General features: G+C 33.5%; 1 protein-coding gene across 1 annotated transcript in view; it reads left to right on the top strand.

Moving 5' to 3' along the window:
- The first annotated feature begins 498 nt into the window (after positions 1–498).
- The window catches only part of TTC23L (tetratricopeptide repeat domain 23 like), a 53,203-nt gene continuing 36,487 nt past the window's right edge, over positions 499–17,214 (top strand). The window contains 6 exon segments of the mRNA XM_074282715.1: positions 499–572; positions 2,793–2,982; positions 4,324–4,447; positions 15,028–15,184; positions 16,521–16,546; positions 16,549–16,648. Coding sequence (XP_074138816.1) covers positions 499–572; positions 2,793–2,982; positions 4,324–4,447; positions 15,028–15,184; positions 16,521–16,546; positions 16,549–16,648 — 671 coding nt within the window.

Raw genomic sequence — 17,214 nt, 5'->3', positions numbered from 1 at the left:
CCATGATTGTGGATGATTCATGAGCTTATAAGTATGCTGGGCTTTAACAAAAAAGCTATGAAGGCTACGAATAAGAAAAAATCAAAATGGATTTTAATTCAAAGGGGTTGTACCTACTAGCCTTTTAAATTTTATGCTCTTGCAAAAAGTATACTTGAATATATATATTATATACACAATTATACTTAGTCATAATTATATTTTAAATAATTGTAGTCACATAGCTATAGTTATATAGTATATATAATTATACAATTATATAGTTATATGTATAATTATATATATTACATATAGTGTATAGTTACATATTATATGTAATTATAGTGTTATATAAACCTTCATATATATAATATATATATACATATAAAACTCACTCTCTGTAGAGCTGCACTGTCTCTCAACTGATAATCGTCTACATTCAATAGTAAGAGAAAAGAGGAGGCTTCTGCACATCTTATAATCAGATCTTTATTTTAATCAGTTGTGCTTCTCTGTAGGATGAAGATGAAATCTTGCCCTATCTACATCCCTACTGAGGTCAGCAACACAATCTGGGACTCCTGTTTCCACATGTAAGCAGAACAGACCTTTGTAGCCACAATAATTCAGGAGACATGGAATGGGACCTCCCACTCATGAAAAATCTTTGGTGAGAGTATTTTTTTATCAATAATAGATGTTATGAATCTATTTAAAGCTCTTCTATTCTTTATTCTACCTAATGAACCCCACTGGTACCAACATTAAAGTTTTGGTCCAGGTATCTGAAATTTGTGACCAAAGTAAAAACGCCAATGGAAGAACCAAATTTTCTTCACAGTAGTTATATCCTAAATCAATGTAGTACAGTGGAAAGAATACTGACTCTGGAGTCAGGAGATCCCAGGTTCAAATGTGACTCCTGATTATTGCTACCTATGTGACCTTGGACAAGTAACTTAAATCCCTTTGGCCTCTCAGTTCCCTCATCTATAAGCTGAAGAGAGGTATAAGGCCAGGGATGGGGTGGAGGGGAATGACTAGATCAAGTGGTGTCAAACTAAAATAGAAACAAGGCCACTAAGCTACATATTATACACTGACAGAAAATTGCTAATGTTAATATTTATGCTTTATTATATTTTTATTTTTGTTAAATACCATTTACATCTGTTTCAACCTACTCTCGGGAGTGTCATAAGCTACATGTGGCCTTGAAGGGCCCATGTATTTAACATCAGTGTACTGATTGACTACTAAGCTCCTACTTAAACAAAACAATGACAAAAAGATCCTTTGGACATCTCATTAGAGACATTCCTCCCAGCTAACTTTGAAACTTAAGTGATTCTTTGGCTTTCTGGTCATTTATCCATTTCCAGAGCTACCTAGCAGCTCATTATCTAGCTCACACCTCTCCACAAGAATAATATTTTACTGAATTCAAATGCTTTGCTGAAATACAGGAGAACCACATCCTACTTTGTTTGAATCTAGTTATACTATGGAATAATGTTAAATCTGGCATAATCTATCTATTCCTAATGAAGCCATGCTATCTCTTTATGAAAACTTATTTCCCTTTCAAAATGATAACTGCCATATCTCTTCTCACACAACATATAATTTTAGCAGGTATTGAAGTCAAGTTCTCGGACCTATATTTTATAGACTTTACACACTTCCCTTTATAAACTATTGGGACATTTGCCCTTTGGTCCTAAAGAACTTCTCTGTTATCCCATGATCTTCCAGTGATCTCTGAGAATAACTCAAAAATCTGCTATATAATTTTCAGGTCCCTCTTCTCTTTTTTACTTGATTGTTTACTATATAAAACTAAATACTAGTTTCCTTCAGATTGTGAAGACAAAGCTTTTCTTTGAATTGTTGGTATCTCTCTTGGTCCTCCAAAGTCTAGTATGGATTCTCTTTTTCTTTCCATATCAGACTTTGAGGGTTTCCATTTGGTCAGTGAATAATATTTGTGCCTTACTTCAAATCTTATTACTATGTAGAACTTTCTTTTTGGAAGCAAAGAGATTTTCAAAGATTTTGTAGCTCATTGACCAATACTCACTTCACTTAAATTCCTGCTTCCCAACTCTTAACAAGCCTGACCTCAATTAATATAAAAAACATGATATTTTATGGCTGGGACATCATTGAAAATAATTTATTTTTGTTAAAAATAACAAGTGATATGCCAGAAACAAAAATGTAGACCAACTAAAGGTCTATTGCTAACATCATCACTTTGAAAACCCCTGGTTTAGATGAATAAACATATTAAGACCATTGTCAAATCAACTTGTGAAGAATTTTTAATAATTATCTTGGCCACTGCTTCAAAATGTTTTTTCCCCCAGGACTTCCTTCCTATTGTTCCCTTATTTCTTATGGCAAAGAGATTATATGGCTATTTAAATGGTTCAGACCAAATGTCTTTCTTTCCCTGCTTTAAAAGGTATACTTTTCTTTCATTTTCCCAATTTTTCCTACATCTAGATCTTTAGCTTTCATAAAATAATAGGACTTAGAACTAGGAGTTTTAAAATCTTCAACAATTGCTCATGGGGAACTACGGCCAAAGAAGGGAAGTAATTTGTTCAAGGTTACACAGCTAATAAGTATTAATGCTTTCTTCATTATATAAAATACTTCCTTAAATTAGACTACAAATTGTATTTTATGTGGCTAAATAACCCTATTTACTATAAAATGCTTCGTTCTTCAGTTTAAACAATCCAATTTATATATGAGCTAAATTCTGAATCAACATTTCCCAGAAATAAACTGTATGTTATTATTAGGGAAAAGGAAACCAGAACATTGGTTGCTGAGCAGAGGAGTGAATCAAATCCTAGTGATGAATTTGGAGATAGTGAAGACAAAGAAAATGAAACTGACAAGGTAGCAAGGAATGCAGATTATATGTCTGTTCCGAAGGAGAAATTAAACAAGTCACAGAGAAAAGCTGAGTCTCTGATTAAGGCAAAAAAGGTAAACAAAAACTAGCTTTTCATTTACATTTTTAAATTTTAGTACAGTGTTCATAGTTATTTAATTGGGTCCATGCTATAGAATTACTGAGGATGTTTGTATTCCCCATCACCAAACTCAAAAACAAATTTTGAGGTTTTTAAAAAATTCTTTTTAGTATTTTAATCTTTCATTTTCTCATATCTATGTTCATGTTGATTATAAGTGGCAACAAAGTCAAGTTAGGTCAAGAAATCAGACCCAGGAAAGCAGAGGGCAGCAGTTAGAGGTCTGGGTCTTGGATGGCTAAAGCTGAAGGTGAAAATTCCTTTAGTTACTTAGTCTCATTAGAAAACCAGTGGTCTAGAAACCTAGTCAAGGCAGAAAAGGTGAAGGACAACCAAGTCGTGGTAGGAAAGATAAGCAAGTTCTCAATATCAGGAGATTAAGCAGAATAAAACAGGCTATCAGAATGTAGGGGTGAACCTCATTCGGACAGATTTTAATTAATCAGAGGAGCCCTTGTGAAGATATCTTAGAGATCATTTAAGTCAACATATTCATTTTACAGATGAGGGAACCTGAGAATCCAGAGGATCAAAGTCAGTAAAGACATAAAAAATGGACCTAGGATTTGAAATTAGATTTTCAAATTATTAGATTAGATATTCAGCATTACCTTACACTATCTCAATATACTTTCTTGGTCAAGTATTTATTAATAAATAGATTCAGATCCTTCTCAAGACAAGGCAAAGGAAAAGGGTAAATTGTTCTTATCCTTACTTTATTCTTCTAAAATTTCACAATTTTGGAGTTGAAACCTCCAGAATTAGACAAATATCCATGTTTCATGTTGTATAATTTTGACTTTTTTAAGGTAAAATATTACCCACACAAAAACTTGGAATTTAGAATGAATTACGGGTCATTTTATTTTTATTTCATAAAGACTTTTAGTTTAGCTGAAAGAGCTTTTCCCTAGCCGTTTATTAATTTGCTTACTAACGAGGTTAGCATAGCACCAAGGAAAATAGGATCATCTTCCCTATTAAACCACTGGTAGTTGAGGCAGAGACCATAAAAACATAACTTTTTATGCAGAAAGGTTTAGGTCAGTTTACGTTATAGATTGACATATACTAGACCTTCCTTCTAGATTGAAAGGGGAGAACAATAATTGTATTTGTTTCACGGGGGCAAAATTAGCTCTTCACCTTGTCCTCACTTCACAGTTACTAGTAAAGATGACAATTTAAGTTGAATGTTGCTAGATAGACATTATTGAAATGAGAGGGCTGCTAAGTAGGTAATTTTCCTTTTTACAATAAACATAATAGTTTCTTTTTTTGCTATTTTCAGAACTGCCAGGCAAACCAGGAACTGATTCGCTGTGTTACATTTTCCCGAATTGTTTTTGGAACAGAACACTGGAGATATGCCCAAGCATTAACCAACCTAGCTTATGGGTATCTGACTCTGAGAGGTAGGCATTCAATGTCATAACTGCAGTTTATAAGATGGATCAAAATGCATATGACTTGGAGACCAGGTAAACCCTCAAAGGAAGGCCAGGAGATCTGAGAAGGTCTCAGAAGGGGACAATAGGAAGTCCATTAGGATGGCATTTGAGAGTTTCCATGATAAGTGTACATTTGAGTAAGGTAGTCATTGCCTTGCAGACTTGTCAACAGGCAGAGATTTGAACAGAGTGGCAATTGGCATCAGGGAAGTATGATAGTAGGTTGACACATGATTTCAGGGGTGGGATTTCAATCTCTGTAGTAGAGGTTGGGAGAGGAAAGTTCAAGGATCCTAATACTAAAGTTATAAGATGTAAATTTAGGCTTGAAACTAAAGAAACACTAGGACTAAAATAGAGCCAAGCTTCAATCTTGGATATTCCCACCATTCATTATCTTCATTCCTATAGATGTCCTGCTGAACAAAGATAGGAAAAAAAAATAGAACTGTTATAAGTCCCACTACAAATTTACATTATATTATCTCAACTGGGTTCTCATTGCTGCCAGGAAACTCTAATATACTTCCTTTAGTAACTTGCTATTCCATTCTCTACGGAAACTTTCTAAATTTTTTTCATTCTTCCTCAAACTCCCATGGCTCCTACTCCCCAGTCTGAACCTTGTCTCATTTTTTACCAAAAAAATCAAGGCTATTCACCATGAACTCTCTCTCCCTTTCTTTCCTCTTCCTCCTCTTCCATCACTCCTCCCTTCATACCATCCCTTCTGCTAGTCTTTTCTCCTTCATATTATCACATGATGAGATAGCCTTACTCCTTACTAGAGCTAGTCGTTCTACCTGATCAAATGATCCCATTTCATCCTGCTTCTTCCAACAGAGTGCTCTTTCTGCCATTGCCTCTTTCACTTATTTTGTTTTCCTTGTCTGACTCATTTCCTACTGCTTACAAAATGTGTCCCCTACCCTGAAAAAACCCTCACTTGATCCTTTTAATGCTATCATCCTTTTCCTCTTCTGTCCTTTGTAGATAAATTTTTAACTTTAGCTAAGTTTTAGATCCAGTGGCCTTTTCTCAATCCTCATTCTCTTTGACCTCTCCAGTTTCAACTACCATTGATCACTTTCCTCCTTGGTACTCTTTTCTCTCTTGGTTTTCTTCTTACCTATCTTATTGCTTCTTCTCTGTATCCTTTGCTACATACTCCCCCAGATCACACCCTCTAACTATAGTGTCCCTCAGGATTCTGTCCTGGGCCCTCTTCTCTCTTCTCTTTTCCTCTTCACTTCTCTTCTCCTTTTATATTACTTCACTTGGTCATCACATCAGCTCCCATAATTTATTATATCAATGCTGATAATTCTCAGTTCTATCTATCCCTCCCCAAATTCTCTGCTGACATCAAGCCTGACATCTCTAACTGCCTTTCAGATATCTTGAACTGGTTATCCTAGTATACATCTTAAACTCAATATGTCCAAAAAAGAACTCATTATCTTTTCCTCAAACCCTCCCTCATTCCTACCTTCCCTATTATTGTTAATGGCAACACCATCTTCCAGTCCCCCAGATTTACAATCTAGGAGTCAGCCTGGATTCCCCTCTCATATTTTCTCACTCATTCCCATTCACACACTATTGCCAAGGCACCTGTCATTTTCACTTTTGCAGCATTTTTCAAATATACATCCTTCCCTCTTCTAATACTGTCGTCACTCTACTATACCTTTTATGTCTAAATCATATACCCATTTCAACCTTATCTTGGGTACAGGGCATCTCAATGCCTAATTTCTGCCATAACTATTTTTCAATTTTCCCAGCAATTTTTGTCAAATAGTGACAGTATCCCAGAAAATTGGAATTTATCAAACACTAGATTACTGTTGTCATTAACTTGTGTGTTGTGTACCTAATCTATTCCACTGATCCCCACTGCTCTATTTCTTAACCAGTAACAAATAGTTTTGATGAGAGCTGCTTTATAATATAGTTTGAAGCCTGGTATGACTAAGCCACTTTCCTTTGCATTTTTAATTAAGATATTCTTGACCTTTTGCTCTTCCAGATGAATTTTATATTTTTTCTAGCTCTATAATGTAATTGTTTTGGCAGTTTACTATGGCACTGAATAAGTAGATTGAGTTAGATAGAATTGTCATTTTTATTATGTTAGCATGGCCTATCCATGAACAATTTACATTTTTCCAATTCTTTAGATTTAACTTTATTTGTGTGAAAAGTATTTTGTAACTGTGTTCATAGTTCTTGGCTTTGTCTTGGCAGATAGACTCCCAAATATTTTTATATTGTCTGTAATTATTTTAAATGGGATTTCTCTTTCTACCTCTTATCACTGGGCTTTGTTGATAACATATATAAATGCTGATAATTTATGTGGGTTTATTTTATATCTTGCAACTTTGTTAAAATTGTTGTTTCTAGTAGTTTTTTAATTGATTCTCTAGGATTCCCTAAATATACCATCATATCACCCGCAAAAATTGTTTCCTCAATTCTTACTCTAATTCCTTCAATTTCTTTCTTCTCATATTGCTAAAGCTAACATTTCTAGCACAATATTGAACAGTAGTGGTATAATGGGCAACATTATTTAACCCTTGATCTTATTGGGAATGCTTCTAGCTTGTGGGATGATAATATTAAAAGAAAGAATAATACGTTGGTGACATGTTCTGAATCTTTTGACTCTAAAGTTCAGGGCACTCTTCCATACTCAAGTGAAATGTGCTCATTATTTAGTGGTAAGAATGCCCAGGTAATGGCATCTTGTTGAGCAGGGCAGAAGTTTTAGCCTAGAAAAGGATTCTTTTGTGGGAGGGACACCCAAAACAGAATTTTCTTTTTCCTTTGAAACATTGTGTTGCATATATTCATGAGCGTTTGTAAGTTGTTCTGAGGATTTTTTATAGCCTCTCCTTAACTCCCAACTGTTGGAAGAAGTTGATAGGGTAGGGAGAGAAAGAAGACTCGGAGAAATAGAGAAGGGAAAATTGATTTCTTTGATATATTTAAATATATTTTTAATCCTCAAAAATGCATAAACCATGAACTTGTGAGGCAATGCTGCCATCTAGGGTTGTCTTGCTTTCATTCCTCTTCATTGTTAAATAGAGAAAACTTGAAAGGAAAGCCACAGTTATAATCTTTTGCTTGCTAAAGTATTGGACTTAATAAAGCAAATATTTTTTGAGTATTTAGAATATTGTGAACATTATACTAAGGACAGTATACAACACATAAAGAATATAAGAAATAATTCAGTCTTAATAGACTTTATATTCTGGTTGATTTAATATGAAAACATGAAAAATGTAATTGGCAAATTATAGAATCTCCTAGTTGGAAAGCAGTTTTCTAATCTACCTCTTTAGTTACTACTTGGATCCTCTCTAGTCTCCCCAAGTGAGTAGTCATCTAATGGCTGCTTAACATCATCTATTATGGATAGTTCACTACATTATGAAGTATGGTCACTTATTCCATTATTGTACAATAATTGTTGAACAGCTCTTTCTTATATGAAGCTATAATCTCCCTCTCTTCCAATCATTGGTCCTTTATTTTCCTCTGGAGTAAACATATAATATGATATATAATAAATGAATGTCTATCTGAAGGAAGTATTTAATATATATATATATATATATATATATATGCACACACATATATACTTTGCAGATTCTGTATGTTGGTAAACAATCCCACCTAATGTTTGGTACTTGGCTAACTTTAATATTTTGCTGGATCTAAGATCTCACTGATGGTAGGTACAGATTACCACTCATTTTCGTCTGCTTATTGTCCTCCCAATTTTATCCTTAAATACATTCCATATGAACTGGTTTCTTGTCATGTTTCTCACATTTTTAATCATCTTATTTTTCTTTCTCTCATTTCTCACTTTAATAAAATGATTTATCACTCACAATAATCCACCATCATCCAACATAAAATTTTATAAGTGAATTGATATTCTAAACCTGTGTTATTACCTTTGACTGCTATGGCTCTTTGGCAAGGAAACGTCATATATTTTTGGCTGATTTAATGTCTTTAGAAAATTATGATTGTCTGTGTTATTTATTCTTTTAGCCATTTCCCATCTTTCAGTATCAAGAGCTTGTTTAAGTTAGTAAAATTAAAGTTGTTTTGATTGCATGTCATATCTTCATATTTATATTCTATCTTTTACTTGCCAATTAACTTCAATATTTTCTCTATTATTTCTGACTATCTGTACAGAGATTGATTTGAAAAGGACTTCCACATGGGATGTCTGTTAAGATATAACCAGGTTAGCGCCAGCCCAGAAGTCAGGAGGACTTGAGATCAAATATGGTCTCAGACACTTAACTTTGCTGACCCTGGGCAAGTCACTTAACCTCAATTGCCTCAGGGGGGGAAAAGATATAACCAGATTGTTTGTTTGTATGTTTGTTTGTTTTTGAGGAATTTTTTTAATTGTTTAACTTGTCTAGTTAAGTTAATCCTCATTATGGAAAATTCCTTGTAACCTTTTTTTGTATACTTTGGCCTCTTTATTTTTTTTACTCCATAATTACTTATACCAGAATAAATTATTATTACAGTACACAATGACAATAAATTTTCAGTGATTCATCCAAATTTTCATAGAATTTGTCTTCTATTTCTTCATTAATTTATTTATACATCAACAAGTATTCATTAAACACATATTCAAAGAATACAAAAAGACAAAAAAAGGAAACAGTTCTTATCATCAAGAAATTTACATTCTACTGGGGAGGGGGGGGATTAAAATATCAGCATAAAACAGTTTTGATGAAAGGGATAATATGGATTAAAGGATAAAAAACGGGTTTTATGTATGAAGGAAGTAGCAGTTGAGTTGAGGACCTGAAGGACACTAGAGATTCAAGAGGGAGAAATGAGGAGGAAGACTATTCTAAGCATTAGATAATGTCCAGAAAAAATTATGAAGGCAAAATAATTGAAAAATTTGCATGTGGCACAGCTAATAAAGGCCAGTTCAACTAAAACAAAAAGTATTCTTAGGAGGAATAATGTGAAATGAGGAGGTAAATACAGGTTGGTGCCAGATTGTCAAGGTCCTAAATGACAAAGAGGAGTTTGTCAAGGTCCTAAATGACAAAGACAATAGGATGCCAGTCAGATTTTTTGAGGAAGGCACTGACATGGTTGGCTGCAACTTTCTTTTTGCCTTCTGAATTCATTTACAATAAGAATGTCAACACTGATATAATGTAATCCCTCTAGATTGCCAAATAATGATCTTACATTGACAGTACCAACAAATGATGTTGATTGCTGAACTAAAAACTGATTTACTAGCATCTTTTGTTACCTTTTATTTACTTTTTGGTGTGGCCACTTTAGACAGTCATTGTAGAAGTGGAAGGTGGCTATAGGTCTGAAAGCCATGTGGTATTTTTCTTGTGGTATTTCAGGGGTTGCCATGATGAAAGGACCAATCATATAGTGGCCAACTTACTGGTGATAAGTCTTTTCATATTTAGAGTAATCTTGGGAAAGCAATGATAGTCTGTCACCATTTGCTCTTAAGGTCTTTGCATCATGGTAGAACTTGTTAGAACTTGCAGTTGGCTGGCCTAGCTTTCAAAAACTCAAGGAAAATATTAAATGGAAAGGTGATTTACACACTGTCCTTGACAAAGCAATAAAGAAGTTGGTAGGATTGGATTTGTCTGGGTTTTTATGCTTCCACAAGTATTAAGAAACATAATTTCATGGGACATTTCATCATCTCATATTGCATTGTTTCTGGTAAGCTTTTGAAAGAAAAAAAAGCTGCCATGAAAATAGTAATAGTTTATACACCAACATCAGTTGCACAGGATGTCCAAAAGATAATTATCTTTTCCCCTAAATCCAAACCATTCTTCTTCCTAAATTCCCTACTACTTTCAAAATCTCTACAAAAACCTCTTTAAGTTATTCACATTTGCAATTCTAGAATCGTTCTTTGCTTTTTCCTCAGTTTCTTTATTACATAATTTCAGCCCATATCAAATAATTTTCCAAGTTTTATCAATTCAGTATGCATAGTAGCTCTTACACAACCATCCCCTTAAGGACTTTCTGCTAGCAAAAAAGAAGAAAAAATTATGCTCTTCCCACAAGAATATGCACAGTAAATACATTAAGTTTTATCCTCAGGATGATCTTAGTTGAAGTCTTACCTGATACATACAGGCTATGTAACCCGGAATGAATCATTTAACTTCTCTCTGTGACCCCATGTTGGGTAGTGTGGGCAAAGCTACTGGAGAGGTCTGCTATTTCCTTCTCCAATTCATTTTACAGATGAAGAACTGAAGTTGAGAGTTAACTGATTTGCTCAGGATCACACAACTAGTTTGAGTGTCTGAGTTAGAATTTGAACTTAGGTCTTCTGGACTTCAGAGCTGATGCTCTATCCATTATACAACTTAAGTACCTTTAAAAATCACAGAGAAGATACAACACACATTGGGAGAGGATGTTTCCTCTACCAGCCAAGTCACAGGACAGTTTTCTGTCCTTTATCTCTAGATAAAGTTGAAAAGCTTGCAGCAGTTGCAGCAGCCTGTGATGCAGGGACCTGCTACCAAACATTTAAAGACCAATTAATTTCAATACTAGATAAATTATTTGGGAAAATTTGGCAATGGAAGAGTTCTGCCAAATTCCTTTTATGCCATAGATGTAGTGCTGATACCTAAAGCAGGAAAAAACAAAACAGAGAAAGAAATTTATAGACCAATCTCCCTAATGAGTATTTAATACAAAAAATTAAATAAAATATTTGCAAAGAGATTATAGCAATTTATCACCAGGATAATACAGTATTAGTATAAAAGTAGAATTTATATCAGGAATGTAGGAATAGTTCAATATGAGGAAAACTACTGGCACAATTGACAATGTCATGTCAATAACAAAACCAGCAGAAACTATATGATTATCTTAATAGATGCAAGACAAAGCTTTTTGACAAAATGCAGCATCCTTTCCTATTAAAAACATTAGAGGGCATAGGAATAAATGTAGTTTTCCTTAAAATGATAAGCAGCATCTATGTAAAAGCACCAGCAAACATATGTAATAGAGGGTAAGCTAGAAAAGCATTCCCTGTAAGAACAGAAGTGAGACAAGGATGCCCATTATCACCACCACTATTAAATATTATACTATAAATGTTAGCTTTAGCAATAAGAGAAGAAAAAGAACTTGAAAGAATTAAAAAAAGAAATTGAAAGAATTAAAGTAGGCAATAAGAAAACAAAACTATCACTCTACAGATGCTATGATGATATATTTAATCAACTAAAAAAACTAAACAATTAACAACTTTAGGAAAATTTCAGTATATAAAATAAATTCACATAAAGCATCACCATTTCTATATGTTACCAACAAAGTTCATCAGTAAGAGATAAAAAGAGAAATCTCATTTAAAATAACTATAAACAATATAAAATATTTGGGAATTTACCTGCCAAGACAAAGATAGGAGAGGAACTATATGAACAAATTACAAATTACAAAACCCTTTTCATGGAAATAAAGTCAGATTTAAACAAGTGGAAAAATATTAATTGTTTAATTAATTGGGTAGGCCACACAGATATAATAAAAATGACAATTCTACCTTTAGAAAATTTAATCTACTTATTCAGTGTCATACCAATCAAACTGATACTGGGTTATAGAATTTAGAAAAATTAACAGAATTCATCTGGAAAAACAAAAGGTCAAGAATTTCAAGAGAATTAATGAAAAAAAATGCAAAGGATAGTACCCTAGATATACCATATCTAAAGCGGTATTATAAAGTGTCACCAAACCATTTGAGTACTCATTAAGAATTAGAGTGGTGTAGGAGCTAACAGTTAGGTGGCGCAGTGAATAGAGCACCTGAAGTCAGGAGAACCTGAATTAAAATCTGGTCTCAGACACTTAACACTCACTAGCTGTGTGACCCTGGGCAAGTCACTTAACCCCAATTGCCTCAGCAAGAAGCAAAAAAGAAAAAGAAAAAAGAAATAGAGTGGTGGATCAGTGGAATAGGTTAAGTACAGAAGATTCAGTAGTCAATGATTACAATAATCTACTGTTTGATAAGCCCAAACATTCCAGTTTCTGAGATAACTCACAAATTTGACAAAAACCACTGGGAAAACTGAAAAATATTATGTCAGAAACTAGACATAGACCAACATATCCCATACCCTACTCCTAGATAAGATCAAAATGAGTACGCGATTTAGACATAAAGGATGATACTATAAGCAAATTAATAGATCAAGGGATATTTTAACATCAGATCTTTGGAAAAGTGAGGGAATTGATAACCATATAAGAAATAGGGAACATTATGAAATGCAAAAAGGATAATTTGATTACATTAAATTTATAGGGTTTTTTTGCATAAACTAAACTACTTCAGACAAGTTTAGAAAGGAAACAGAAAGTGCTGGGAAACAATTTTTACAGCTATTGTTTCAGATAAAGGCCTCATTTCTAAAATATATAACTGAGTCATTTATAAGGATCATTCCCCCAATTGATGATTGGTTAAAGGATATGAACAGACAATTTTCAGATGAAGACATTAAAGCCATCTATAGTCATATTAAAAAGTCCTAAATTACTAATGATTAAAGAAATGCAAATTAAAACAACTTTCAGGTACAACCTCACAATCTTATCAAATTGGCTAAGATGACAGAAAAAGATGATAAATATTGGAGAGGGTTGCAGGAAAATTAGGACACTAATGCATTGTTGGTGGAATTGTAAACTTATCTAGCCATTTTGGAGAGCAATTTGATATCCAAAGGAGTATCAAACTGTACAGATCTTTTGCAATACCACTACTAGATCTGTATCCTGTAGAGATCATAAAAGAGGGAGGAGGACCCATTGTCCAAAAATATTTGTAACAACTCTTTTTGTGGTGGCAAAGAATAGGAAATTTAGTGGATACACAGCAATTGTGGAATAAATTATGGTATGTAAATGTAATGGAATAATGTTGTTCTATAAGAAATGATGAACAAGATGATTTCAGAAAAGACTGGAGTTACATGAACTGATACGGAATGAAGTTAATGGACCAAGAAAACATTGTACATAGTCCAGCAAGTTTGTGTGATGATCAACTATGATAGATTTAGCTCTTCTCAGCAATACAGCGATTCAAGACAATCTCAATAGATTTGGAATGGAAAATGCCATCTGCGTCCAGAGAAAGAACTATGGAGATTGAATGCAGATTGACGCATAGTATTTTAACCAGTTTTGTTGTTTTTTCTTTCTCATGTTTTTTCCCTTTTGTTCCAAGTTTTGCCCCCAACAAGACTGATATGGAAACATCAAAAATTATTGTATCTATCTCAGATTACCAAGAGGGAGGAGGGAAAAAAAATTGGAACTCAAAATCTTATAAAAATGAATGTTGAAAACTATCTTTAAATGAAATTGGAAAAATAATATGCTATTAAAATTAAAACAAAAGCTGCCCTTTCTATTCCTCACACATGCCATTCTATTTCTTGTCTCTGTGTACTTTCATTGACTTTCATACTTCATTGCCTAGAACCAAAATTCTTAAACTCTGATTTCACAACCCCAGATGGACTCTCATAACTAAAAGGGGGGTCATGATATTATGATTTATTAGTAAATTTTTGATTTGTATCCATTTTATATACCTATATATCTGAGATCATATTTCATTAGAGTTCCATAGCAATGGGGTGGGAGAAGAGAGAGAACACTTTTGATGTTACATAAATCTGTTTTCTGTATGTTAAGGACTAACAGATATAGATGACATTTTAATAATTAGTAAGAAAGTAACTGCTTTTTAAAGAAACCCATAGTTTGGAGAGAGCATTTTGAAAAATGAAAGTTTGGAAATGTTTCCAATGTTAGGTGATTTTTGTTGTCAAAAATGGTGTTTCACCAGTGGAAAAACTCTCATATTTGCCTACTCTAAAAAACTTGGGTAAAGAATTTTCTAACCTGCTTAAAAATCTTGCAAGTGAAGAATTGCAATAGGTTTTGAAAAACTCTATGTCAGAGATATAAAATGGAACGTTTTCAAGTTAGTTTATAATAACTGATTATAAAGATAGAAATTTGCTAGCCATATTTGCATAATTCCTAGACAAGATTGAAATAAAATGTCATGATTTAATAACTTATGTTAGTATAATTTAATAATCATCAGTAATAACATACTTCTATTTGGAGCTAATTTTTTTAATGAGGTATATTTTTCCACCATGATAACCAAGTATTGAAATAAACTGAAGTTAGTAGAATAATACAAGCATATCATTTATAACTATATTACATTGAGGAAGGTGCTTTAAAATGTTTACTGATAATTATGTGTAATCTAAAATGTTTGGAGACCACTGTTTTATGCCTTACTGTTACTGTTGCCTCTTCTTTTACTCTTATAAATGGAATTTTTTTTAATTGAAGAATATTCTTGGTTTTCTACTCTTTCCCTTGTTTTCTCTCACTTACTCTTACTCTAGAACTCCCTGTTCAGGCCAAGCAACATGCTGAGTCTGCAAAGAATTCCCTACTGACCTGGAAGGGCTCAGCAATCTCAGATTTGGATAAGAAAGAGATCCTTGGCACATTGGTGACATTATACTATACTTTGGGAATGTCGGACCTTATGCAGAACCAATATCCTTTCATTTCTAATAATGTTCTTAGAATTCAGCTGGGGGATAATGGTATGAAATCAATCACTTCATTTCTGTTAGGATTTTACTTTCAGTTGTTCCCCTGAGAACTGCAGATCCAGAAGAGGACAAGGGAACATGGTGGGAAGAGACAAATGGGAGTTTGAATCTCAAAATATTCTAGTTCTGATCCAAGACAAATCGATTTTCCTCAATTTTTGCATTGCTTTTTCTATCCCAGAATCATTAGAATTAAGGACCAGTCACCAAATTAACAGTTTTGTGTCAAGTTGTTACCACAATCAGTCCTTCCAAGAATACTTGGTTGAAGTTCTTTGGATCCCTCTTGCTGCTATGATGTTCTTCCAAATCAATGATTAGCTTTGACACTGGTTTAGGAAGGATTGATTGAAGGTGGGTTGTTATTTAAGGGAAGCTTGATTATCATATCATCTGGATATATGCATATGTATATGCACACATATGTGTATATGTATGTGTATGTGTGTGTGTATGTATTTTTTGGTAAATTTATCCCTAATGTGACTTTGAAGCCAGAGTTTTAAAAAAGCCAAGTCAATTTATACTCAGAAAAATTCCTGACTCTTTCCTCCAAGTGCTTGTGATTGGAACTACTATTTAATGTCACTTAACACTTGCTGGGATCATGAAATATTTGAGATAATCCTGAATTTTGTAATCAAGTTCATGTATTTTATTACCATTCTTTGGTCCTTTACCCAGGTCATAATTTCAAACGTACACTGTAAACAACTCATATGAAATGTGCGACCTTCCATGGTATCCTCAACACAAGATCTTTAAAAGGTAGAAAAAAATGAAGGAAATAGAAGAATATTTGGGATTTTTTTTGGGGGGGAGGAGATTTTTTTCCTCTACAACCTCCAACCCCCCAAAATACTAAAAGTATTTGATAGAAATTAGATTCTTTTTTTTACTAGAGCTTACTTAGAATCTATAAGGATTTTATTCACCAACTTTAGATCCCTAGAAACAAATTTAGGAGTAATAAACATTTGTCAGTATAGAATGTAATATCCTTTAAAGGAAACATAAGTGGATTTTTTCCTTAAAGTTTATGATTGATTTCCTTTCACTCTCCTCTAAAATCCTACCTACTAATGCCTGTTTTGGGTAGCCATCAAAGGAAGCCCAATGCCTTTGCCTATTAAAATTTTCTTCCTTAAGAATGGAGAATGGAGAGGCCTAGGAAGTGGTCATTTTCAAAATTTTCCCTGTTGACCCAATAGACAACTGAAGCATTTTGTTTGTTTTTCAAATGTTCTTATTCTTTTAATTTTCCTCAACTATTGCACTGGCAAGGAAGCTTATTACAATCTTCAGAATCTGAGAAGAGCATGGAGGAACTGTGGGAATGTCATGATGGAGCCACAGTTAGAGATTTAAAAGTCTCTGAAAAAGACCTTATAATTGCTTTGGGCAGGTAAACACTAGATTTAGAGAAATTTGGGGGTTTTTGGTTGGGGCCCATATTGTACATAATTATTCCATGCTATCCTCATGGGAGCAAAAATAAAACATCTATAATAAATTGAGAAAACTAATAACCCAGACTTATTTTAGAACGGGCTTTTTTTTTTTTTCTAAATTCCCTTTCTCTTTTGTTGTTAAATTGATACTAATAGATGAGGAAAGAACATTATTATAGTCAGATGGTTTAGGATGGTTTAAAACTAAAAGGAACTTTGCAGGTTACAATTGGACCTGCTTTTTTTTTTTTTTTTTTTCTTTTTTAAAGAGATGGATTGGCCAAGGTCATATAACTACAAAATGACAGAGGCAAGATTTGAACTCAGGTCCCTAATTTCCAGTGATTTTTCTACCATTCTATTGCTACATACCATACTCTTCCCCCCCAAATGCATTTAATTAAGATGGAAGCTAATATACCTTATTATTCAATTTAAGCTAGATTAAGTTTGCATATAGCTCAGTGTCTAGGATTCAGGAGCATCTGAGCTCAAATCTGGCCTCAGATACTTACTAGCT

The sequence above is a fragment of the Sminthopsis crassicaudata genome, chromosome 1 (genome assembly GCF_048593235.1).
Source record: "Sminthopsis crassicaudata isolate SCR6 chromosome 1, ASM4859323v1, whole genome shotgun sequence".
Lineage (NCBI taxonomy): Eukaryota > Metazoa > Chordata > Mammalia > Dasyuromorphia > Dasyuridae > Sminthopsis > Sminthopsis crassicaudata.
The sequence above is the reverse complement of the archived record's forward strand: the minus strand, read 5'-3'. Positions and strand labels throughout refer to the sequence as shown.